Here is a 23,826-nt window from a genome sequence, read left to right as displayed (position 1 = left end):
AAAATACTAAAACACTGTGTATAAAACCAGGCTTACCTTCCCTCGATCAAAATTCTGTATGATTGTCATATGCAGATACTCTTTCCGTTGCCACTCTGTCTGCATTGGGTAGCTGAGAAATTCTCTGAGTGGACGATCAGACCATTCCAGTAACTCATCATATAGGAGAAGGGTATATGCAGCCTCTGCATAGGATACAAAGTAAGACTTAAAGGGGTTATCCAAGCCATATAATGCCCCTGCAAATGCCCGGGTCCCTAACACAGATGGTACTTACCACGTTCCCTGGCTGCCACGTTGCTTCAGATGCAGATACGGCCATCACTGTATCCCCCCGTTGGGCAGATGAAAACAGATGGGGGTGTTTAGGAGTTAGCCAATAGCATGCTGCGCTGAGAACGAGCCTCCCTAGCATCACAAGTGACGCTAGGGAGGCTCGTTCCCGTTGCAGCTTGCTATTGGCAGAAATGCAGTGGCAGCCTTGCCGGGATCAGAAGCAACGGGGGTGCCAGGGCAGGGTAAGTATAATCTGTATGTATGAACTATCTATCTATCTATCTATATATCTATATATCTATATATATATATATATATATTTATTCGGAAAAGGACAGCAACTCCAATAGTACCAAAATGATTATTTATTGGGCCACAGTGGGGCGACGTTTCGGCTCAAAATCCAGGGCCTTTCTCAAGCTTGAGAAAGGCTCTGGATTTTGAGCCGAAACGTCGCCTCACTGTGCCACTGTGGCCCAATAAATAATCATTTTGGTACTATTGGAGTTGCTGTCCGCCTTCCTCAAGCATAGAAACAGTGAAACTGAGATTATATAAAGGCATATCATAAGTGACCAACAAATCACAATGTGGTTCCAATCATTGTTAGATTAAATACATCTGATACATGTGCAAAAAATAAACAAAGTGCATGTGCGTAAAGTGACATGTGCCATAAGATCAACAATACATGAACTATATCCTTGTGTATAAATCAAATAACCATATGATATAAAATACATCAGGTATACATAAACAACATCTTTTATAAGACTGTAGTAGACAAAGTGACTTGATATGCCGGATGAAGATCATAAAGATCCTACCTCCTATAAGTCATGGTGCCCGCAGAGACCATCGCGCTCCATTGAGCGTCTCAGATACCTCATTGTGGATGTCCAGACTAACATCATCATGTGTGGCGTAGCACATCGATAGAGCGCATGCGCTCTTCGCAATTATGCTGAAACCACCATGTTGTTTGAAGGCAAACTGCCCCATTGTTCTATAAGCCTTCAAACAACATGGTGGTTTCAGGATAATTGCGAAGAGCGCATGCGCTCTATCGATGTGCTACGCCACACATGATGATGTTAGTCTGGACATGCGCAATGAGGTATCTGAGATGCTCAATGGAGCGCAATGGTCTCTGCGGGCACCATGACTTATAGGAGGTAGGATCTTTATGATCTTCATCCGGCATATCAAGTCACTTTGTCTACTACAGTCTTATAAAAGATGTTGTTTATGTATACCTGATGTGTTTTATATCATATGGTTATTTGATTTATACACAAGGATATAGTTCATGTATTGTTGATCTTATGGCACATGTCACTTTACGCACATGCACTTTGTTTATTTTTTGCACATGTATCAGATGTATTTAATCTAACAATGATATGGGTGAATAAAAGTTTTTATTGTTTTCACTACAATTCAGGAGTGCAGTCCTACTTTTTCTCCTTTTTATAATATTGGGTATTGCTGTAACCCATTGCTGGACATTGCACCCGCTCTCTGGATCGTGCTCCCGTTGGATTTTTCTTTTTATTTATATATACACACACACACACACACACAGTGAGGAACAGAAGTATTGGAACACCCTGCAATTTTGCAAGCTCTCCCACTTAGAAATCATGGAGGGGTCTGAAATTCACATTGTAGGTGCATTCCCACTGAGAGACAAAATAAATAAAAATTCAGGAAATCACATTGTATGATTTTTAAAGAATTTATTTGTCTTGCACTGCTCAACATAAGTATTTGAACACCTGAGAAAATCAGTGTTAATATTTGGTACAGAAGCCTTTGTTTGCAATTACAGAGGTCAAACATTTCCTGTAATTCTTGACCAGGTTTGCACACACTGCAACAGGGATTTTTTCCCACTCCTCCACACAGATCTCCTCTACATCTGGGACCACTCATGGAGGCGACCTTGACGTGGTGAGTGGCTTATTGTGCTTTGGCCAAAATATACACTAATGCCTCATTAGACATCCAGCATAGAGGCACGGCAGAGTGCTGGTTGCAGAGTGCCATTGCATTTGTGTTTTTGCGTTTGTATTTGTATTTCGCCATAGCAATGTGCACCTGCATACAAGGTTGTGCTGACTGAACCCCCCACATTTTTTTCTTTGTAGTATATATTGGAGGCGTGGCGATCTCCATGCAGTCATGAACACCTGACCAGTTAGTCTGCCCTGGAGGCTGGTTTTAAAGTCAGTATAAAACTGAGTCTGCTTTCATAGTGCCTACCAGTAGCCATTTGGCTCCAGAAGTATATAGTGGGTTCAGCATGCATGTTGGTACTTGCATCCCTGGATCTGATGAAAGCTGTTATGGCACCGGACGGGGTTAAAAGCAGTGTGCTTGGCGTGCATGCTGTACCTGCGCTCCCTGGACTTTGTGTGGCTGTCATGGCCCATAACAGGTAGGAACTAGTGTTAGGGACCACTCATGGAGGCGACCTTGACGTAGTGATTGCGCTTTGGCCAAAATGTACACTAATGCCTCATTCGACATCCAGCATAGAGGCAGGGCAGAGTGCTGGTTGCAGAGTGCCATTGCATTTGTGTTTTTGTACTCCTCTAGATCTGTCAGGTTTCGGGGCTGTCGCTGAGCAACACAGAGTTTCAGCTCCCTCCAAAGATGTTCTATTGGACTCAGGTCTGGACTGGAGACCTTGATATGCTTCTTACAGAGCCACTCCTTGGTTATCCTGGCTGTGTGCTTCGGGTCGTTGTCATGTTGGAAGACCCAGCCACGACCCATCTTCAATGCTCTGACTGAGGGGAGGAGGTTGTTGCTTAAAATCTCACAATAAATGGCCCCATTTATCCTCTCCTTAATAAAGTGCAGTCGTCCCGTCCCCTTCGCAGAAAAGCACCCAGTGGCGTAGGGATCGCCATAGCAACCATAGCAGTGGCTATGGGGCCCTACGCCACTGGGGGCCCGTCTGGACCGCATTCATTTTTTTTATTAACACAGTCACAGTGCACAGTAAAACACACAGGCAGCCAGGCCCGACCGCCCGCCCAGTGTAGTGGGCGGGGCGTGGGCGGTCGGCGGCTCGGGCCTGGCTGGGGGGAAGGCAAGGAGGAGTAGTCAGGTATGGACTGGAGGCTGAAGCAGGCGGGCCCGGGGCGCACTGCTGCACGAGCAGAAGAAGAGGTAGGTAACTAGAGGGAGGAGGAGGCGGACTCAGGCGGTGAAGGGGGCGGGTCCGGGCCGTGGAGGGGGCGGGACAGGACCATGGAGGGGGCGGGACCGGACCGTGGAGGGGGCGGGGCCTGGTCGTGGAGGGGGGGGTTACCTGTTGTGGAGGGACTAGGGAGGGAGAGGGAGTGCTGCTGCACTGGCGCCAGTCAGATTAGGGCTATCCCTATCTGAGTCTGACTGCCCGGCCCAGAAACCAGTCTGAGGCAGAGCAGGTGCAGCTCAGACTCAGAGTGAGAGAGAGGAACCTTACCGAGTCAGTCACAGACACAGTCACTAGTCCAGGAGTCCAGACCAGTCCTCAGTCAGTGACGTCTCCAGAGTCCAGAAGAGACTCCAGTCTCCGTCCAGTGCCACTCCAGTCTGTGTGACTACAGTGACACAGTGACTGTAAAAGTAAGTGTTGTGATTCACTTGAAATGAGATTATTGAGAATTTATGATGTCTGAGATAATCTAAATTCTTAAAGGGCTTCTGTCACCCCACTAAACGCATTATTATTATTTTTTGTCTACTTATAATCTCGATCCTGCCATATTGCCATACATTATGTTATTAATAATTTTCGTTCAGTAGATTTAGCCAAAAACTTACTTTTATGATATGCTAATTACCTTTCTACCAGCAAGTAGGGCGTCTACTTGCTGGTAGCAGCCGCAGAAAACCGCCCCCTCCTCCTGTTGATTGACAGGGCCAGCCGCGATCTCCTCCTCCAGCCGGCCCTGTCAGCTTTTCAAAAATCGCGCGCCTGTGTTGATTCGGCGCAGGCGCTCTGAGATAAGGAGGCTCGCCTCCTCAGCACTCCCTCAGTGCGCCTGCGCCGATGACGTCACCGAAAGAGAAGACGTCATCGGCGCAGGCGCACTGAGGGAGTGCTGAGGAGGCGAGCCTCCTTATCTCAGAGCGCCTGCGCCGAATCAACACAGGCGCGCGATTTTTGAAAAGCTGACAGGGCCGGCTGGAGGAGGAGATCGCGGCTGGCCCTGTCAATCAACAGGAGGAGGGGGCGGTTTTCTGCGGCTGCTACCAGCAAGTAGACGCCCTACTTGCTGGTAGAAAGGTAATTAGCATATCATAAAAGTAAGTTTTTGGCTAAATCTACTGAACGAAAATTATTAATAACATAATGTATGGCAATATGGCAGGATAGGGATTATAAGTAGACAAAAAAAAAATATGCCTTTAGTGGGGTGACAGAAGCCCTTTAAGTTAAAAAGAGCTGCCTGCAGACTCAGAGTGGGGGCCCCTAAGTCCTCAGGATTCAAGTTGGGGCCCAAGAGAAGCAAGGGGCGCCCTCCTTATCCTTGCAGGTCTGCAGGCAGCTCTTTTTAACTTCAGAATTCAGATCATCAGACTCTCACTAATTACAGCACACACCCTGCGCCCTGGCCTGTAGTGTCCACCATCAGACAGGGGAGGGAAGAAACCCCAGAACTAGAGTGTGGCCCCCAACACATTGGGGGGCACACGGACACTCTAGTTCTGGGGTTTCTTTTCTTCCCTCCCCTGTCTGATGGTGGACACTACAGGGGTGTGTGCTGTAATTAGTAAGTGAGAGTCTGATGAACTGAAGTTAAAAAGAGATGCCAGCAGTGATAAGGAGGGCGCCCCTTCCTTCTTTTGGGGGGCACACTCTAGTTCTGGGGTTTCTTCCCCCCCCTTATATGACAGACTAAGGCTACTTTCACACTAGCGTTTTTCTTTTCCGGCGCTGAGTTCCGTCCTAGGGGCTCAAATCCGGAAAAGAACTGATCAGTTTTATCCTAATGCATTCTGAATGGAGAGTCCGTCCCTCAGGATGCATTAGGATGTCTTCTGTTCAGTCTTTTTGACTGATCAGGCTTTTCAGAAAAACGTAGCATGCAGTGTTTTTACCTCCGGTCAAAAATCCTGAACACTTTGACTGAACGCCGGATCCGGCCTTTTTCCCATTGCATTAACGCCGTATCCGGCGCCGTGTGTTCAGTCAAAACGGATCCGGCTTTTGCATGTTAAACCCGAAAAATAGGGAAAAAAAAGTCAAAGTCCATAAATGGCGGATCCGTTTTTTCCAATGCATTTTTCCATTGTGATCGAAAGCCTGATCAGGATTCCAATGTAATCAGTTTTCACACGTTTTTCCGGATCCGGCAGGCAGTTCCGGTGTCTGAATTGAACGCCGGATTCAAACAACGCTAGTGTGAAAGTAGCCTTAGGGTACTTTTGCACTTGTGGCAGGACGGATCCAGCAGGCTGTTCAGCCTGTCGGATCCGCCCTGCCGCTATTTCGCTGGACCGCTGCTCCGTCCCCATTGAGCAGTGGGAGAACTAAGATGGGTGTTTGGGTGGGAGCTCTGGAAGGGGTGGTGGGAGGCCCGATAGATAAGTGGGGGGGGGGCCCATACATTTTTTTTGCTATGGGGCCCATGCATTTCTAGCTACGCCCCTGAAAGCACCCCCAAAGCATGATGTTACCAACCCCATGCTTCACAGTAGGGATGGTGTTTTTGGGATGCAACTCATCCTTATTTTTCGTCCAAACACGACAAGTGAAGTTTAGACGAGTGAAGTTTAAAGTTCTACTTTGGTCTCATCTGACCACATGACTTTCTCCCATGCCTCCTCTGGATCATCCAGATGGTCAATGGCAAACTTCAGATGGGCCTGGACATGTGATTACTTGAGCAGGGGAACCTTCAGTGCAATGCATGATCTGAAACCATGACGGTGTAGTGTTCTACTGACAGTAACCTTTGAAACTGTGGTCACAGCTCTCTTCATGTCATTGACCAGCTCCTCCCTTGTAGTTCTGGGCTAATTCCTCACCTTTCTTATCATCAGTGATATCCCACGAGGTGAGATCTTGCATGGAGCCCCAGTCCGAGGGAGACTGACAGTCGTCTTTAGCCTCTTCCGTTTTCTAACAATTCCTCCAACAGTTGATCTATTTTCACCAAGTTGCTTGGCATTGCCCATGGTAGTAGTTGGCGTCTGACTGACTGTGGGGTGGACAGGTGTCTTTAAAGAGCTAAGACAGGTGCTACTAAGTGAGATTAATGAGTGGAGTAGAGGTGGACTTTTTAAAAGGCACAGTAACAGGACTTTGAGAGACAGAATTCTTGCTGTTTCTCAGGTGTTCAAATACTTATGTCCAGCAGTGCAAGACAAATAAATTCTTTAAAAATCATACAATGTGATTTCCAGATTATTATTTTTTATTCTGTCAGAGTGGGAATGCACCTACAATGTGAATTTCAGACCCCTCCATTATTTCTAAGTGGGAGAACTTGCAAAATAGCAGGGTGTTCAAATGCTTCTGTTCCTCACTCTGTGTGTGTGTGTATATATATATATATATATATATATATATACAGACGTGGACAAAATTGTTGGTACCCTTTGGTCAATGAAAGAAAAAGTCACAATGGTCACAGAAATAACTTTAATCTGACAAAAGTAATAATAAATTAAAATTCTATAAATGTTAACCAATGAAAGTCAGACATTGTTTTTCAACCATGCTTCAACAGAATTATGTAAAAAAATAAACTCATGAAACAGGCATGGACAAAAATGATGGTACCCCTAACTTAATATTTTGTTGCGCAACCTTTTGAGGCAATCACTGCAATCAAACGCTTCCTGTAACTGTCAATGAGACATCTGCACCTCTCAGCAGGTATTTTGGCCCACTCCTCATGAGCAAACTGCTCCAGTTGTGTCCGGTTTGAAGGGTGCCTTTTCCAGACTGCATGTTTCAGCTCCTTCCAAAGATGCTCAATAGGATTGAGGTCAGGGCTCATAGAAGGCCACTTTAGAATAGTCCAATTTTTTCCTCTTAGCCATTCTTGGGTGTTTTTAGCGGTGTGTTTTGGGTCATTGTCCTGTTGCAAGACCCATGACCTGCGACTGAGACCAAGCTTTCTGACACTGGCTAGTACATTTCTCTCTAGAATTCCTTGATAGTCTTGAGATTTCATTGTACCCTGCACAGATTCAAGACACCCTGTGCCAGACGCAGCAAAGCAGCCCCAGAACATAACAGAGCCTCCTCCATGTTTCACAGTAGGGACAGTGTTCTTTTCTTGATATGCTTCATTTTTTCGTCTGTGAACATACAGCTGATGTGCCTTGGCAAAAACTTCGATTTTTGTCTCATCTGTCCACAGGACATTCTCCCAGAAGCTTTGTGGCTTGTCAACATGTAGTTTGGCATATTCCAGTCTTGCTTTTTTATGATTCGTTTTCAACAATGGTGTCCTCCTTGGTCGTCTCCCATGTAGTCCACTTTGGCTCAAACAACGACGGATGGTGCGATCTGACACTGATGTTCCTTGAGCATGAAGTTCACCTTGAATCTCTTTAGAAGTCTTTCTAGGCTCTTTTGTTACCATTCGGATTATCCGTCTCTTAGATTTGTCATCAATTTTCCTCCTGCGGCCACGTCCAGGGAGGTTGGCTACAGTCCCATGGATCTTAAACTTATGAATAATATGTGCAACTGTACTCACAGGAACATCTAGTTGCTTGGAGATGGTCTTATAGCCTTTACCTTTAACATGCTTGTCTATAATTTTCTTTCTGATCTCTTGAGACAGCTCTTTCCTTTGCTTCCTCTGGTCCATGTCGAGTGTGGTACACACCATATCACCAAACAACACAGTGATTACCTGGAGCCATATATATAGGCCCAATGGCTGATTACAAGGTTGTAGACACCTGTGATGCTAATTAGTGGACACACCTTGAATTAACATGTCCCTTTGGTCACATTATGTTCTGTGTTTTCTAGGGGTACCATCATTTTTGTCCATGCCTGTTTCATGAGTTTATTTTTTTACATAATTCTGTTGAAGCATGGTTGAAAAACAATGTCTGACTTTCATTGGTTAACATTTATAGAATTTTAATTTATTATTACTTTTGTCAGATTAAAGTTATTTCTGTGACCATTGTGACTTTTTCTTTCATTGACCAAAGGGTACCAACAATTTTGTCCACGTCTGTATATATATATATGCTGCAAACCATCTACAAAAGTATGCAGTTAATAACTTGGTTAATGCTCGGTGAATAGTGTAAAGCTAGAGGAGTTTGATCAGGCTATTAAAACCATTTTACAGTATATATTACTGATGTATTTATACCATTATCGGAGTTACCCAGTGACTCTCCTCATTGGACTGCCATAGGATTCCACCAGTCAGTTATGTATATTCGTACTGACTAATATAACTAACACTTAAAAAGCTACAATATTAGACCATTTGTGTTAATAAAATTTTGGGGGCAAGCTGGAAATAATAAAATAATAAAAAACAGCACTGAAGTTTTATCCTCTTTGCTGGGCGGTGGCCGTGACAGTCACTGGCCTCAGCAGTACATGATTTGGGGTAGCCTGGGAAAAGGGAATTTAACTTTTTATTATTATTTTAACAGCCACCCTGCAGTTTGCCCTAAAAACATTTGAACCCCAGAAATCTCTTTAGGTTTCTGGGGTTCAAATGTTTTTAGGGCAAACTGCAGGGTGGCTGTTAAAATAATAATAAATAAAAAGTTAAATTCCCAGAAATCTCTTTAGGTTGTTGTATTTTGTTGGCGGCGGGATGACGTGAGCGCATCACGTCTCGCTCTCCCCTCTGTGCTGGCTTCCTCCCTGCAAGCGCTAATGCCCTGACGCGGAACAGCTGATACCGGCGTCCTCCTCCCAAGCTCCGACGCCCTGCTCCGAACAGCTGATGCTGGTGCCCTCCGATGCGCTGAGCTCCGATGCGTTGAACCGGCCAGCTGATGAGGAGAGCAGAGCTGTGTGCCCGGCTTGATCCTCGTACAGCTAACGTCTCCGCATGATAAGTTAAGTAGAGGACGTAGATGCCGGCTGTGGCTGTCTTGCTCCCTGGTCTCCTCTAGACTTGCTTGCCCTGCGCTGCTGTATCCGTCTCACCTGTTGGATTTTGATCCTTATCTGCTTGTCCTTGTGGTTGCCCGTCTGGTTCCTTTTTGTGGCCCCTGTCTGCTGTCGCTGCCTCGCTGCTCTGCTTGACGTTGGACTGCTGGACTGCTTGTCCCTCTGGATTTTTGCCTTGCAGGGCTTTTCCTGCCTCCTGTCTGCTGGCGTGTTGGTGTGCCTGCTGCTGGACTCCTTGACCCTATGCTGTTCGCCTGCTATCGGTCTTTTTTGCCACTCGGACGGATACACTATATCTAAACCACGGCTTGGACTTGTTGCCACGGCCACGGCGGATACTGGGACGACAACGTCGGTCACGTGAGGATTGAACTTTGATTTTGTACTTATTGAACTGTTAATATGAGGTGGATATAGCTTTTGCCAAAACTGTTCCCTGCTTGTGGTTAAGGAAAAGAAAGGAAAAGAAAAAGAAAAAAAAAAAAAAAAAAAAAGAAGAGGGAGGAAAAAAATAAATAAAAAAATAAATAAATAAAAAGAACTAAAGGAAAGAAAGAGAAAAAGAGAGGGGGGAAAGAAAAGAAAGGAAAAAAAAAGGGAAGAGAACGAGAAAGGGGAAAAGGAAAGAAAAAAAGGGATAAAAAAAAAAATAATAATAATATATACACAATATAAGGTGTTGGAAATGGCCCCAAAACGACGTTCGATTGACTCCTCCACTACTAAGCTGGGGGCTAAGACTCCAGAGAATAAAATCGATAAATTTTTAAAATCGCCCTTCCTAGCTGAAAAAATTCCAGCCAAAATTAAACCTCCAGCCAAGATGAAAAAACTGGCGAATACTCGTCAAACTGCTGATCTCTCTGAGGATGGATCAGAGGACGCTGACCAGGAGGAAGGCGAGGAAGGCTCCTCTACACAAATACCAACGGGATACGACCCATCGGTCTTGGACAAAATCCTTTGCGCTGTGGAAAATAATGGCACTCTGGTGCAGGGAATGTCCACGCAATTGGGGTCAGTGCAGAGCGATATTTCCTTAATAAGAGAAGATCTAGGAAAGATGAGGGAGCGAGTTCTTAGCGTGGAAAAAACTATTGATTCCCTGCAAACAGGCATGGGCATGCTAAAATCCAAAATGACAACCCTGGCATCAGAAAATCAAGCACTACAAAATAAGCTAGAGGACCTAGAAAACAGGTCAAGACGCAATAATGTGCGCATAATCGGTTTTTCGGAAGGAGCTCAGGGCCGACAACTAGAGGAAGAAATTAAAGATGTGGTCATGCACAGCTTTGGGAGTGAGAACTTCTCCCCTATGTTCCAAATAGAAAGAGCACACCGAATACCAGGAGGGAAGCCCATACCAGGGAGACCGCCGCGTGCAATTTTAATCAAACTTCTACTGTCTGCTGATAGAGACATGATTTTGAAAAGAGCAAGAGAATGTGCACCCATTGAATATCAGGGTACTAAACTGCTCTTTTTCCCTGATTTTGCGCGGCAGACCCAGGAGAAAAGAAGAAACTTTATAGAGATAAAGAAACGATTGGCGGCCAAGGAGATCAAATACTCTCTACAGTATCCAGCGAAATTGAGAGTAATCCACAACGGGACTTCACTTTATTTTGAGACACCACAGCAGGCGCTAAACTGGCTGGAGCAAATGGGCATCTGAAATTTTGTATTAGCAGGAATGAAGGGGGGGAGGGGAGGGAGGGGCGCCCAATGATGTTAAATATTTGCTATAGTATCCAGCGATCCAAGAATGATCCATAAGGGAACTGCTTAATCCTTTTTAGATAGAAATAAAGGAAGGGAAAAAAAAAAAAGAGAAAAAAAAAAAAAAAAAAAAAACACAAAAACAAAGCAGAACAAGCGTCAGAGTAGCTGGAGAAAACGGATACTATTATGGAAGGGAGGGGCCAGGGCAAGGGAGAACGGCCGTGGGTTTAGAGGTTCGCTGACCAGATCGGGCGGATCAATGGAGAGGGGAGCGGGATGGGCGGGTGGGACCAGTGAAAGTGAAAGATGCAGTGAAAGATGTCTACTCGGATTGTCTTTTAGTGGCGCCTCTAGGGGTGTGTCAGTTCTGATCCATAACTCTGTGGACTTTATCCTTATTAAATCCTATATAGATGACCAGGGTAGATTTATTTTCTTGCATGGTAAGTTGTACGGCCATAGCTATATTCTCGCTTTTTTTTATATACCTCCGCCCTTTTCAATGTACCCATTGGTCCAGCTAACACACTTTTTTGAAGGGAGATCTGAATGCCGGCTAGTTTTGATGGGGGACTTTAATGCAGTAATGGACCCCAAGAAAGACAGATTTACACTAGATGCAGAATGTGGGAGGAATCTATCTGCCTCCCCGCTGCCACAATTCTGCCGGGAAGTTGGACTGGTGGATATATGGGAACATCTTGGCGGAGGTAAGCGAGTATACTCTTGTGTCAGCAGGGGCGGCAGAGCTATGTCTAGAATTGATTTAGCATTTACCAATGAGAATAATCTCTGTAATATCCGCAGGATACGATATGGGGTAAGAACAATCTCGGATCACTCACCGGTATTGATTGAGGTTTGTACTGGGAAGAACAAGGACAACAGGGGGCTAGGATTTAAGCTGAACCCATATTGGTTTTCTATTATGGATAATTTACAGTCCACTAAATCATTGATATCCTTTTTTTGGGAAGTGAATCGCCCCTCTGCTAACATCAACATAGTATGGGATGCCCTGAAAGCATATCTGAGGGGGGTCTTTATAAGCGAGATCGCTGCAACAAAGAGAACATTTAAAAAAAAAGAGGAGGAATTGACCAGGGCTGTAGCAGGCGCAAGCGAGCGTTTTATCGCCCAACCCACTGAGTATAATAGGGGGGAGATGCAGAAGGCCAGCTGCTCCTTGGATAAATACATAACAGAGAAAGCAACTCATAGAGTATTTTTCAAGGGTTTAAAATATTTTTCGGAGTCTGGACGCCCCGGCAGGTTGCTGGCTAGGATAATTTCACAACAAGGCAAGAAAAATCAGTCTATTGTTTCGATCCGTAATACAGCAGGGGAAATTATAACAGATCCTGAAGGAATCAGGGACACCTTACTACAATATTTCACCCAGATATATAGCCCCTCTCCTGGCTTGCCGCCTGACCTAGCGACGCGGTTTCTTGAGAGGATCTCACTTCCTGTATTAAATGAAGCCCAAGTAGAATATCTGGAAGAGGAGTTATCCCTTTTGGAACTTCAAGAGGCTTTGGGATCCATCACAGGGAACTCGTCGCCGGGGATGGATGGCCTTCCATATGAGGTTTACCGCAAGCATAGCGACGTGATTCTCCCTCAGTTATTAGAGGTCTTTTCTCAGGCAACACAGGGAGGAAATCTACCATGCACTATGATGGAGGCTCTGATTGTCTTAATTCCCAAAAAGGATAAGGATCCGCTAGAAATGAGCGCCTATAGACCGATCTCGTTATTAAACACAGATGCTAAGCTATTATCTAAAGTTTTAGCTAGGAGGCTTTCACAGGTTATATCAACTATTATTCACCCAGACCAAAATGGCTTCATGCCAAAAAGGGGCACTCACCACAATCTGCACAGGTTATTTATTAACATTCAGTCTCCGGGGTGTGGGGCCCGCTCCATCCTGTCGCTGGATGCCACCAAGGCCTTCGACAGGGTGGAGTGGACTTTTCTCTGGGCGGTAATGAAAAAAATGGGCTTTGGCCCTAGATTTATGGCGATGGTTCAGCTATTATATAGCTCCCCAACTGCTAGGATCAGGATTAATGATACGGTCACAGAGAGCTTTTTCCTAGGAAGAGGCACCCGTCAAGGCTGTCCTCTTTCACCTCTTCTTTTCAATATCTATATTGAACCTTTAGCAGCCAGCATAAGACAGGATTTGCAGGTGGCTGGCTTCGGTTTAATGGGGAAGCATGACCGCGTATCTCTCTACGCAGATGACATTTTGATTTTCCTTCAGCAAACAGAAACTAGTCTCCCTCGTATAATGGATTTGGTTGGCTTTTTCTCCGCTCCGTCTGGCCTAGAGATCAATTGGGAGAAGACTGCTCTCCTTCCTATAGACGAGCTGCGAGGTAACTGGGATGATCAGCTAACTGTCTCTGAATCAATAAAGTACCTGGGGATTTTAGTTTCTGCTAAACCTCTGGAATATTTACAACTTAACTTGATTCCCCTGCTGACAAAGCTGAGGGCTAAATCCAAGATATGGCAAAAAATTCTGCATACGAAAGCTGATAGAATTTCTTTAATCAAAATGGTAGTACTGCCCCAGGTTCTTTATGTCCTGCGCAACTCGCCTGTATGGATCGCAGACAAGTACTTTAGATTAATTGAGCGGATGCTTAATGATCTATTGTGGGGGAGGAAGCGCGTCAGATTGAAGGCGCTCTACTTCTCTATGCCCTATAGTCAGGGAGGCCTTAACCTCCCTTACTTTAGGGGTTACTTCATGGCCTCTCAGCTCTGCCTTTTTAGTGATTGGGAGAATAGCCATTTCTGCAATAGGGTGGTGAAAGACTCAGGCTTTACGGATTTCTTTACTGTATTGGAGTCCGACTATCTATTAAACTCACAGACCGGGTATACACTTTTTTGCAGAATGGCTACAAAGACCTGGCGGGTCATTAGGAGCTGGTGTGGAGTTGAGGCATCGCTTATTTGCACCCCACTGTGGCATAACCTAAAGCTTGTGAATATAAGGGACCTGAAGTGCTGCCAGTACTGGAGGACGAAGAAAGTTCAGTATTTATATCAGGTGGTTAGTGGTGGACAAATTCTGTCCTCAAGGGAAATAGGGGAGAGGGCAGATATGGGTGAGGTGGCTTGGTATGCATATTTTCAATTGAGGTTTGCACTCTCTAGCACTTTGAATAGTCACCTTCTTTTTATAGATTCTCCTGAATTTTTACACAATCTTATTATTAAGAAAACTGCTACAAAAATTAAAATGTCATATTGTTATAGACACTTAATGAAACACTTTTTTATGGGTCTTCTTTCTCCAGGACAGAAGTCCTGGTCTTTGCTACTTTCGGAGGTGGGTCCCCCAGATTGGGAAACTATAGGGGAAAACTTAAAATATGTTTCACACAACTTCAATCACACTGTTGTACAATTTAACATTCTGCACAAAATATATGTGACACCTATGTGGTTATATAGAAGAGGATTTAGGACCTCCTCCGATTGCCCACGCTGTGGCGACTCCGGGGCAGATCATTTACATCTGTTCTGGGACTGCCCGATGGTGGGTGGTTATTGGAGATCAGTCCAGACCACTTTGGCCTGTAAACTGAATATGCTTGTTCCTTTGTCCCCCAGGATATGGGTCCTGGGAGACCTATCGGAGGTTAACTATCAGCCCATAAATCGTCAATTATTGATTAAGGTTATGTTCCTGGCCAGGCTTATTGTTGCTAGACTGTGGCTTAGCTCCTCCATCCCAGATTGTGGTAACTGGATGGCTATGGTTGAGAAGGTGAAGAACTACGAGAAGATCTTGTACAAACAGAGAGGAGCCTACTTAAAATGGAGTGGTCTGTGGGGAGAGTGGGTTACGGTTTAATTCATTAATTTTTTCCTTTTTTTTTTTTTTTTTTTTTTCCCCTGCAAGGTTGGGAGGGAGGGGGGTGGTTGGGGCGGGTTGGGGATGATTTCAACATTTAAGATATTATAAATGTCGTGTCGATATGTATTTTTGTATCATAAATAAAATATGGAGATTGAAAAAAAAAAAAAAGAAATCTCTTTAGGTTAACGTATAACATAAGGCAAATGCTAAACAGGCAGGGTTTCATTACCTGTGAAATTTTGTGCTTTCATATGCAGATCATATAGTTTGTGAATATACCGTATATACATTTCTTCTTTGTTCAATTCTGTCTTATAAAAATTCTGTAAAGAAATAATACTATTTCATTCTTGTTGTGGTAACTAATTGACAGCATTCTCTATTTCTCAGCACACAAGATAAAATACAATCCTATCAAAGCTGAAATTTAAGGGGGTTTCCAGGCTCTAGATATTCATGATTGTGAGGATAGGTCATCAACATCCTATTGGTGGGGTCAGACAACTGGCTCTCCCACCATTAAAGGGGTTATCCAATTTCAGAAACATCCCCCCCATGTGCCAGGCCCCTCACAGGTAAGGCTACTTTCACACTAGCGTTCGATCGGATCCGTTCTGAACGGATCCGCTCATATTAATGCAGACGGTGGCTCCGTTCAGAACGGATCCGTCTGCATTATAACTTAGAAAAATTTTCTAAGTGTGAAAGTAGCCTGAGCGGATCCGTTCAGACTTTACATTGAAAGTCAATGGGGGACGGATCCACTTGAAGATTGAGCCATATGGTGTCATCTTCAAGCGGATCCGTCCCCATTGACTTCCATTATAAGTCGGAACGGATCCGCTCGCCTCCGCACGGCCAGGCGGACACCCGAACGCTGCTTGCAGCGTTCAGGTGTCCGCTCACTGAGCGGAGCGGAGGCTGAGCGCTGGCAGGCGGATGCATTCTCAGTGGATCCGCCTCCACTGAGAATGCATTAGGGCCAGACGGCTGCGTTCAGGGCCGCTTGTGAGCCCCTTCAAACGGAGCTCACGAGCGGACACCTGAACGCAGGTGTGAAAGGAGCCTAATATACTTACCTTACAGGTAATATACTTACCCCAGCCACTCCTGGTCCTGCACCGCTGCTGCTTCTTTCTGCACACCGATGGAAACATCCGGTGTCAGGGGGGTTGGAGGGGGAGCAGCGAATGGAGGGCGGGGACAGGGACGAGCCTCCCTACCATCATTCGCAATGCTAGGGAGGCTCGTCCCCGTCGCCACCTGCCATTGGCTGCTCCCCCAGGACACTGGATGTTTTCATCAGTGTGCAGGGAGAAGCAGCAGCGGCGGCGCAGGGACCAGGAGCGGCTCAGGGAGCGGGGTAAGTATATTACCTGTGAGGGGCTCGGGTCACATGGCGGAGATGTTTCTGAAATCGGATAACCCCTTTAAGCTTTTCCCTGCAGCCACAAGAACTACCACTTTGAACAATCAGAAGCACAGCTCCATTCAAAGTATAGTGGTCATGATAGTTACTGCAGTATTCAAGTGAATGGGAGCTGAGCTGAATAACCCAGTACGGCCACTACACTTCAAGCAAAGCTGTGTTTCCAATGCCAAAGGCTGCAGGAAACAACTGATCAGTGAAGGTACTGGGTGTCGGACCACCACCAATCTGATACTGTTCACCTATCCTCTGTATTTCCATGGTAGCACGTAACAAATGCTGTGTAGTCTGATCCTACAGTTCTGTGCTCTTCTATTTTTCTCCTCCTTCCTGAAAACATACCAAATATATGTTACACAATAGTAGACTATAAATGAAAGAATAGGTCTATAGGATCAAAGTACACTGGGTTTGTTTGTTGTCTATTACCACTGGAACGTATACAGTGCATTTAGAAAGTCTTCAGACCATTTCACGTTTTCTTATTTTGCTATGTTGCAGCCTTGTGCTAAAATTTAAAAAACAACATTCAAGTTTTCCCCCATAAATCTCCACTCAATACTACAGTCAGGTCCATAAATATTGGGACAGCGACACGATTCAAAAATTTTTGGCTCTATACACAGTGTTTCCCAACCAGTGTGTCTCCAGCTGTTGCAAAACAAACTCCCAGCATGCCCGGACAGCATTTGGCTGTGCGGGCATGCTGGGAGTTGTAGTTTTGTAACAGCTGGAGGCACACTGGTTGGGAAACACTGCTATACACCACCACAATGGATTTGAAATGAAACAAACAAGATGTGCTTTACCTGCAGACTGTCAGCTTCAATTTGAGGGTATTTACATCCAAATCAGGTGAACGGTGTAGGAATTACAACAGTTTGCATATATGCCTCCCACTTGTTAAGGGACCAAAAGTAATGGGACAATTGGCTTCTCAGCTGTTCCGTGGCCAGGTATGTGTTATTCTCTCATTATCCCAATTACAATGAGCAGATAAAAGGTCCAGAGTTCATTTCAAGTGTGCTATTTGCATTTGGAATATGTTGCTGTCAACTCTCAAGATGAGATCCAAAGAGCTGTCACTATCAGTGAAGCAAGCCATCATTAGGCTGAAAAAACACAACAAACCCATCAGAGAGATAGCAAAAACATTAGGCGTGGCCAAAACAACTGTTCGGAACATTCTTAAAAAGAAGAAACACACCGGTGAGCTCAGCAGTAGCGAAAGACCCGGAAGACCACGGAAAACAACTGTGGTGGATGACCAAAGAATTCTTTCCCTGGTGAAGAAAACACTCTTCACAACAGTTGGCCAGATCAAGAACACTCTCCAGGAGGTAGGTGTATGTGTGTCAAAGTCAACAATCAAGAGAAGACTTCACCAGAGTGAACACACAGGGTTAAGCACAAGATGGTAAACTATTGGTGAGCTTCAAAAACAGGAAGGCCAGATTAGAGTTTGCCAAACTACATCTAAAAAAGCCTTCACAGTTCTGAAACAACATCCTATGGACAGGTAGTGTCATGTCGTGGGCATGTATGGCTGCCAATGGAACTGGTTCTCTTGTCTTTATTGATGATGTGACTGCTGACAAAAGCAGCAGGATGAATTCTGAAGTGTTTCGGGCAATATTATCTGCTCATATTCAGCCAAATGCTTCAGAACTCATTGGACGGCGCTTCACAGTGCAAATGGACAATGACCCAAAGCATACTGCACAAGAAACCAAATCGTTTTTTAAGGGAAAGAAGTGGTCAATCACCTGACCTGAATCCGATTGAGCATGCATTTCACTTGCTGAAGACAAAACTGAAGGGAAAATGCCCCAAGAACAAGCAGGAACTGAAGACAGTTGCAGTAGAGGCCTGGCAGAACATCACCAGGGATGAAACCCAGGATCTGGTGATGTCTATGCGTTCCAGACTTCAGGCTGTAATTGACTGCAGAGGATTTGCAATCAAGTATTAAAAAGTGAAAGTTTGATTTATGATTATTGTTCTGTCCCATTACTTTTGGTCCCTTAACAAGTGGGAGGCACTTATGCAAACTGTTGTAATTCCTACACCGTTCACCTGATTTGGATGTAAATACCCTCAAAATAAAGCTGACAGTCTGCAGTTAAAGAACATCTTATTCGTTTCATTTCAAATTTATTGTGGTGGGTGTATAGAGCCAAAAATGTTAGAATTGTGTCGATGTCCCAATATTTATGGACCTGACTGTATATAACGAGAAAGTGAAAACAGAATTTTAGAAATGTTTGTATATTTATTAAAAAAGAAAAACTAAATTTTGCATGGACATAAATATTCAGACCCTTTCTATAACACTTTAAATTTAGCTGTGGGGGCCTCCCATTTCTCTTCATCATCTTTGAGATGTTTCTTTACCTTGATTGGACTCCACCTGAGGTAAATTCAGTTAATTAGACATGATTTGAAAAAGACAACCCTGTGTGTATAAGGCCTCACAATTGACAATGCACATCAGAGCAAAAACTGAGCCATGAGGACAAAAGAACTGCTTGTAGAGCTCGGAGACAGGATTTTATGAGGCACAGATCTAGAGAAGTATACAAAAAAAATGTCTGCTGCACTGAGTGCAGTGCTCTCCAGAGTTCTTGAATGGAAGACGTTTGGAACGACTAGGACCCTTCCTAGAGCTGTCCGCCCCATCAAACTAAATATTAGGGTAAGAGAGGTGGCCAACAACCCAATGGTCACTCTGACTGAGCTCCAAAGATCCTGTGTGCAGATGGGAAAAGCTTCCAGAAGGTTCAGACTGATGTGGAAAAACATATTTTATTTTATTTTAGCACAAGGCCACAACATAAATTGTGTCAAGAGGTTCTGAAGACTTTCCGAATGCACTGTAGGTCTGCATAGCAGCTGTACCACACAAAACAGTACAACATTTTTAAAGAAGACTATTTTCACTGCTGCTATTTCTTTTATTTTAGTTGCCTTGGAGAAATTACAAAATTGTTTACACAGGTCTACAAAGCCTTTCATTTATCAGCATAGCAGCAGCTTTATTATGTTACACTTGTTTCTGTGAGGTTGCTAAATACACCAGATACGAGGGGCGTTAATTAAAGATTTCCCCTGACCCACCTCTATTTATCATAGGACCCTAAAACTGCACATGTGTAATGATATAAGTCTCTATAGGTTACATGCAAATTTTGCAACTCAGAACTTGGTACTTGGTACAATTTTCACTATTTATACTTAAAGGGGGTTTCGCTCAGGAAGAGGTGATGCTGGGACCTCTGCCAATCCTAAACGTCCTTTTACACATACAGATGATCTGCAGATTATCGGGAATAAAGCAGATGCTCCTGACAAGTGTCAAATCATAAGCAGAGATAAAGGGGGGCATTTACATGCAGAGATCACCTCCACTGTGTGGGGACAAGCGATCTATACATCGATCGCTTGTCCCAATAAAAAAATCCTTATTCCAGTGGAGCAGATCATTGTGTAGACAGCACAATCTGCCACATAGGAACAATTCTTTTTCATGCCAGCGGAAAAATACAATCACCCGATGAAAGAGCGTTTGCTCGTTCACTGCTGGAAGCTTTCACACAGGCAGATTATTGGGATTGATCATTTCTACAAACATTCATCCCTGATAATCTGCCAGATCATCTGTATGTGTAAAAGGACCTTACAATGTGAGAACACATAGCACAATTACACGGCAAATGATGCTACATGAGAACTGCTTATTTAAAATTGGTGCACAGCAAAAGCATGAGCATTATTTTTTTTTTTAAGGAACATCCTATCCTATATTTAACAAAGTCAAACGTCAGACCAACCATTACCTATGCGTACCCATTCTACTGTTTAGCAATTTGTTAAAAACAGGGCCTCTGATCTCCTGATGTGGCCAAGAGGTGAATAATATTCAGGCCACCAGAGGGCTATTCTTCTCCCACACAGAAACGTTGTACCAGCAAAAGTATAAAAAGTGAACTGTATGTTTTATTCTACTATCTGATTCTGGTTCTAAATATAGTGCTAAAGAACAATTTTGTGTCAATAGATTATTACATAGAATATAGGACAGCTGTAGAGCTTCAGGGCTATGCCCGTACAGAAGGCCTCACAGAAATGATGGCAAATGTTCTATAATTGTTAAATAAAAAAAAGCCTTGCTCTGATGTCAAGCCCTGCTTTTGCTGCAATGACGGCTATAACTGCATCCCATTATTTCAGACGTGTTCACTTCTTATCCGCTCACATTTTTCCCTAGAGCCTGGTCTGTAATAGCAGGTTGTTTGCATATTAATTTTTTTTAGCATTTGAATATTGCCCTCAAAAGTAATTGCCTGGGTTATAAGGACAAACCAGATGAGCTGAGCCATTCTCTTACCTGCGAGAAATGCTAATGTCACATCATTACACTTTGAATAGATTTGCTTTACTGCCACTGAGTTTGTTTTAATGGGAAATTAAATAACGTGCAGAACGGAATGTTAGACATCTCGATTTAGACATCAAGGCAGGATGTGTCATAAAGTGCAACGAGCGTCTTACCAATAGACTAACGGTGCACCCAATCTTTTTTCCATCTACTTCTCCCATTTTCATGCAGTCTCTAAAATAAAAGAAACACTTGGTAAATAGGTTGTATTACAATTTCTAGAAAACAAAATCAGCTGGCTGAATATAGTCATATAAAGTAAAATCAAGAAGACTGAATATCATCTGCATATTTATGTTCATAAAAGGGGTTCTGCTGCCTTAAGGAAGTTGTCCCACAAAAAATATTCAACAGTTTTCAAAGCATTATGGAACGCTGTCTGCAAAAAAACTCTCCTACATTCATGACCTCTTCATCTCTCACAAACTTTCCTTTCTGGGTCTAACAGAAACATGGCTGACACCCTCTAACACTGTCTCCCCTGCTGCACTCTCTTATAGCAGATTTCAATTTACTGACACCTCCTGCCTGGCTGCAAACATGGTGGAGGAGTTGGTCTTCTCCTATCAGACAACTGCTCCTACAGCCCAACTCCACTGCCACCCTCAATTATGCTCCCTTCATTTGAAGTACACTCCATTGGCATCTACTCTCTCTCTAACCTCCAAGTAGCTGTTATTTACCACCTCCCAGGCCCAGTCACCATCTTTCTTGACCACTTCAACACCTGGCTCCAACATTTTCTTTCTGCTGACATCCCCACTATCATCATGGGTAACTTCACCATCCCCATTGCCACTTGCCACTAAGCCACCTCTAAGTGTCTATCACTCTCTTTCTTCTTCAGCCTCTCGCAGTGGTCCTCGACTCCCACCCACAGAGATAGTTACACTCTGGATCTCATCTTTACCTACCTCTGCTCTCTATCTAGCCTTTCAAACTCACCCTTCTCCCTATCCAATCACAATCTACTCACCTTCTCTTCACTGGTCTCTTCAGCTGCTCCCCTGGTCCACAGACTAACACACCCCTGCAGGAACCTTAAACATCTTCACTTTCACTTGCTTTCTTACGGTCTTCCGCCACCACTCTGTATAATGGCACAATAACTGCAGCTCTGGACTTTATTGCCCCCTCATACACAACAAAACCCCAGAAAATCATTAGGCAACCCTGGCACACTAGCCTGACCAAAGAACTGAGACAAACTTCCGGAGCTGCACAGCGGAAATGGAAAAAATCCCATTCTAAGGAGCACTTTAACATATACAAACAATCCCTCCTCATTTTCAAATCCTTACTTACTGCTGCAAAACAGGCCTACTTCTCATGTCTCATATCTTCCCTGTCTCACAAACCTAAACAACTTTCTAACGTCACATGTGCACCTGACCCATACATCCCCACACGTAGTCTCCGTTCCTCACAAGACCTCCTTCTCTCCTCTTATCACCTCCTACCACAATCACCTCCAAGATTTTTCCTGTACACTGGAATTCTTTACCCCAACCTATCAGACCCTCACCTACAGTGGAATCTTTCAAAAGAAACCTGAAAACCCACGTCTTCAGACAAGCCTACAGTCAGTGACCCTGCTGCTGCTACTGTATACCGCCATTAACAGCTTTACCCTCATCTACTGTGTCCTTCCTCCATACCATGTAGATTGTAAGTCCTTGTGTGCAGGGCCCTCTCTCCTTCTGCACTAGGCTGTAACTCATCTTGTTCATGCTGATTGCAATTGTCTTGTAATATGTATGTATACCCCTTTTCATATATACAGCGCCATGGAATGAATGGCTCTTCAATAATAATACAAAGAAAATACAATATAGCAACATCGTTTAATTGTTTCAACAATGACAATTGCTAGATCACTTAACAGTTCTATTAGGGTAAGTATGTATGTTTAAAGGGAGTCTATCAGCTTGAATTTGCATATTAAAGGGGTTTTCCAAGACTTTTCTACTCATGACCTATCCTCAGGATAGATCATTAGTATCTGATCGGTGGAGGTCCGACACCCAGGACCCCTGCCAATCAGCTGTTCAAGAAGGCAGCAGCGCTCCCAGTAATGCCGCAGCCTTCTCTCAGCTTTTACCTTTACTATACTCTTGAAAATCTTGGAAAACTTTTTTAAACTACTGTAAGTAGAGGGATTGACTAGAACATTTTTAAGAAACACTAGTGAGATGTTCGTAACATTAAGGGCAGACCCTAGCCCCTCGGTTCACTTTCCTCTCTTCAGGAAGCCCATCTTTCCCTTGCTGATGCCTGGCCCCATAATCTTGCGCCTTTGTCATGTGACAGAACTTCAGTGCATGCTCAGTACAGCATTTCATTTGTGCACAGAATAGGAGACCTGTACTGCACTTGCGCTGAAATTCTGGTGATCAGCACAGATTACAGGGCCAGGTGAGGGCAGGATACAGGTGTCTGGTCATATCAATAAATAGGGGAAAGGTGTGGCTTACTAAGGAGAACATAAGTTTATTACATCATGGGGCTAGGACCTACCTTTGGTGCTGTGAACAACTCGCTTATCCACAAGTTTTTTTTTAAAGTTATTACTGATAAATGAAGACACTGATTTCAAAAGAAAAGATACATTTAATTGTCTATGCAAGCCTTACATTCCATTCTGCTAAGTTTAACATGCAAAGTCTCCCTTTTAAGGGCAAATACTAGAAAGAAATTAAAAAAATAGTCAGTTGTGGAAAGTCTTACCTATATGAATAAAGCAAATGGACAACTGCGGATGTCTGATGCTGAATAGTGTAACTGTCATTTCAGGTGACTTTCCAGAATATGCTGTCATGTGTCTACATGATCAATAGCATTAATTTTGTCCATTACATCAGTTATATCCTACATTTATTAGCTGTTTTTCCCTTCAGTAGGCTCCATATCTGTCAATTTCCCCTGTGCTCAGCTGCTATGATGTCTCATATACACTGCAC

The 23,826-nt window shown here is 44.0% G+C and overlaps 1 protein-coding gene across 2 annotated transcripts in view; it reads right to left on the bottom strand.

Annotated features, from left to right (window-relative positions):
* Positions 1–23,826, bottom strand: part of DOCK4 (dedicator of cytokinesis 4) — a 346,430-nt gene that overhangs the window by 48,118 nt on the left and 274,486 nt on the right. For both annotated transcript variants that reach the window (XM_044280322.1, XM_044280323.1), the window contains 3 exons: positions 20,980–21,040; positions 15,229–15,322; positions 37–185 (listed from right to left, as the gene is read on the bottom strand). In XM_044280322.1, the coding sequence (XP_044136257.1) occupies positions 37–185; positions 15,229–15,322; positions 20,980–21,040 (304 nt within the window). The remainder of the gene's footprint in view (positions 1–36; positions 186–15,228; positions 15,323–20,979; positions 21,041–23,826) is intronic.

This window comes from Bufo gargarizans, chromosome 2, assembly GCF_014858855.1.
Source record: "Bufo gargarizans isolate SCDJY-AF-19 chromosome 2, ASM1485885v1, whole genome shotgun sequence".
NCBI classification, from domain to species: Eukaryota; Metazoa; Chordata; class Amphibia; order Anura; family Bufonidae; genus Bufo; species Bufo gargarizans.
Note: the sequence above shows the minus strand (reverse complement) of the source record. Positions and strands in the feature narration are given on the sequence as shown.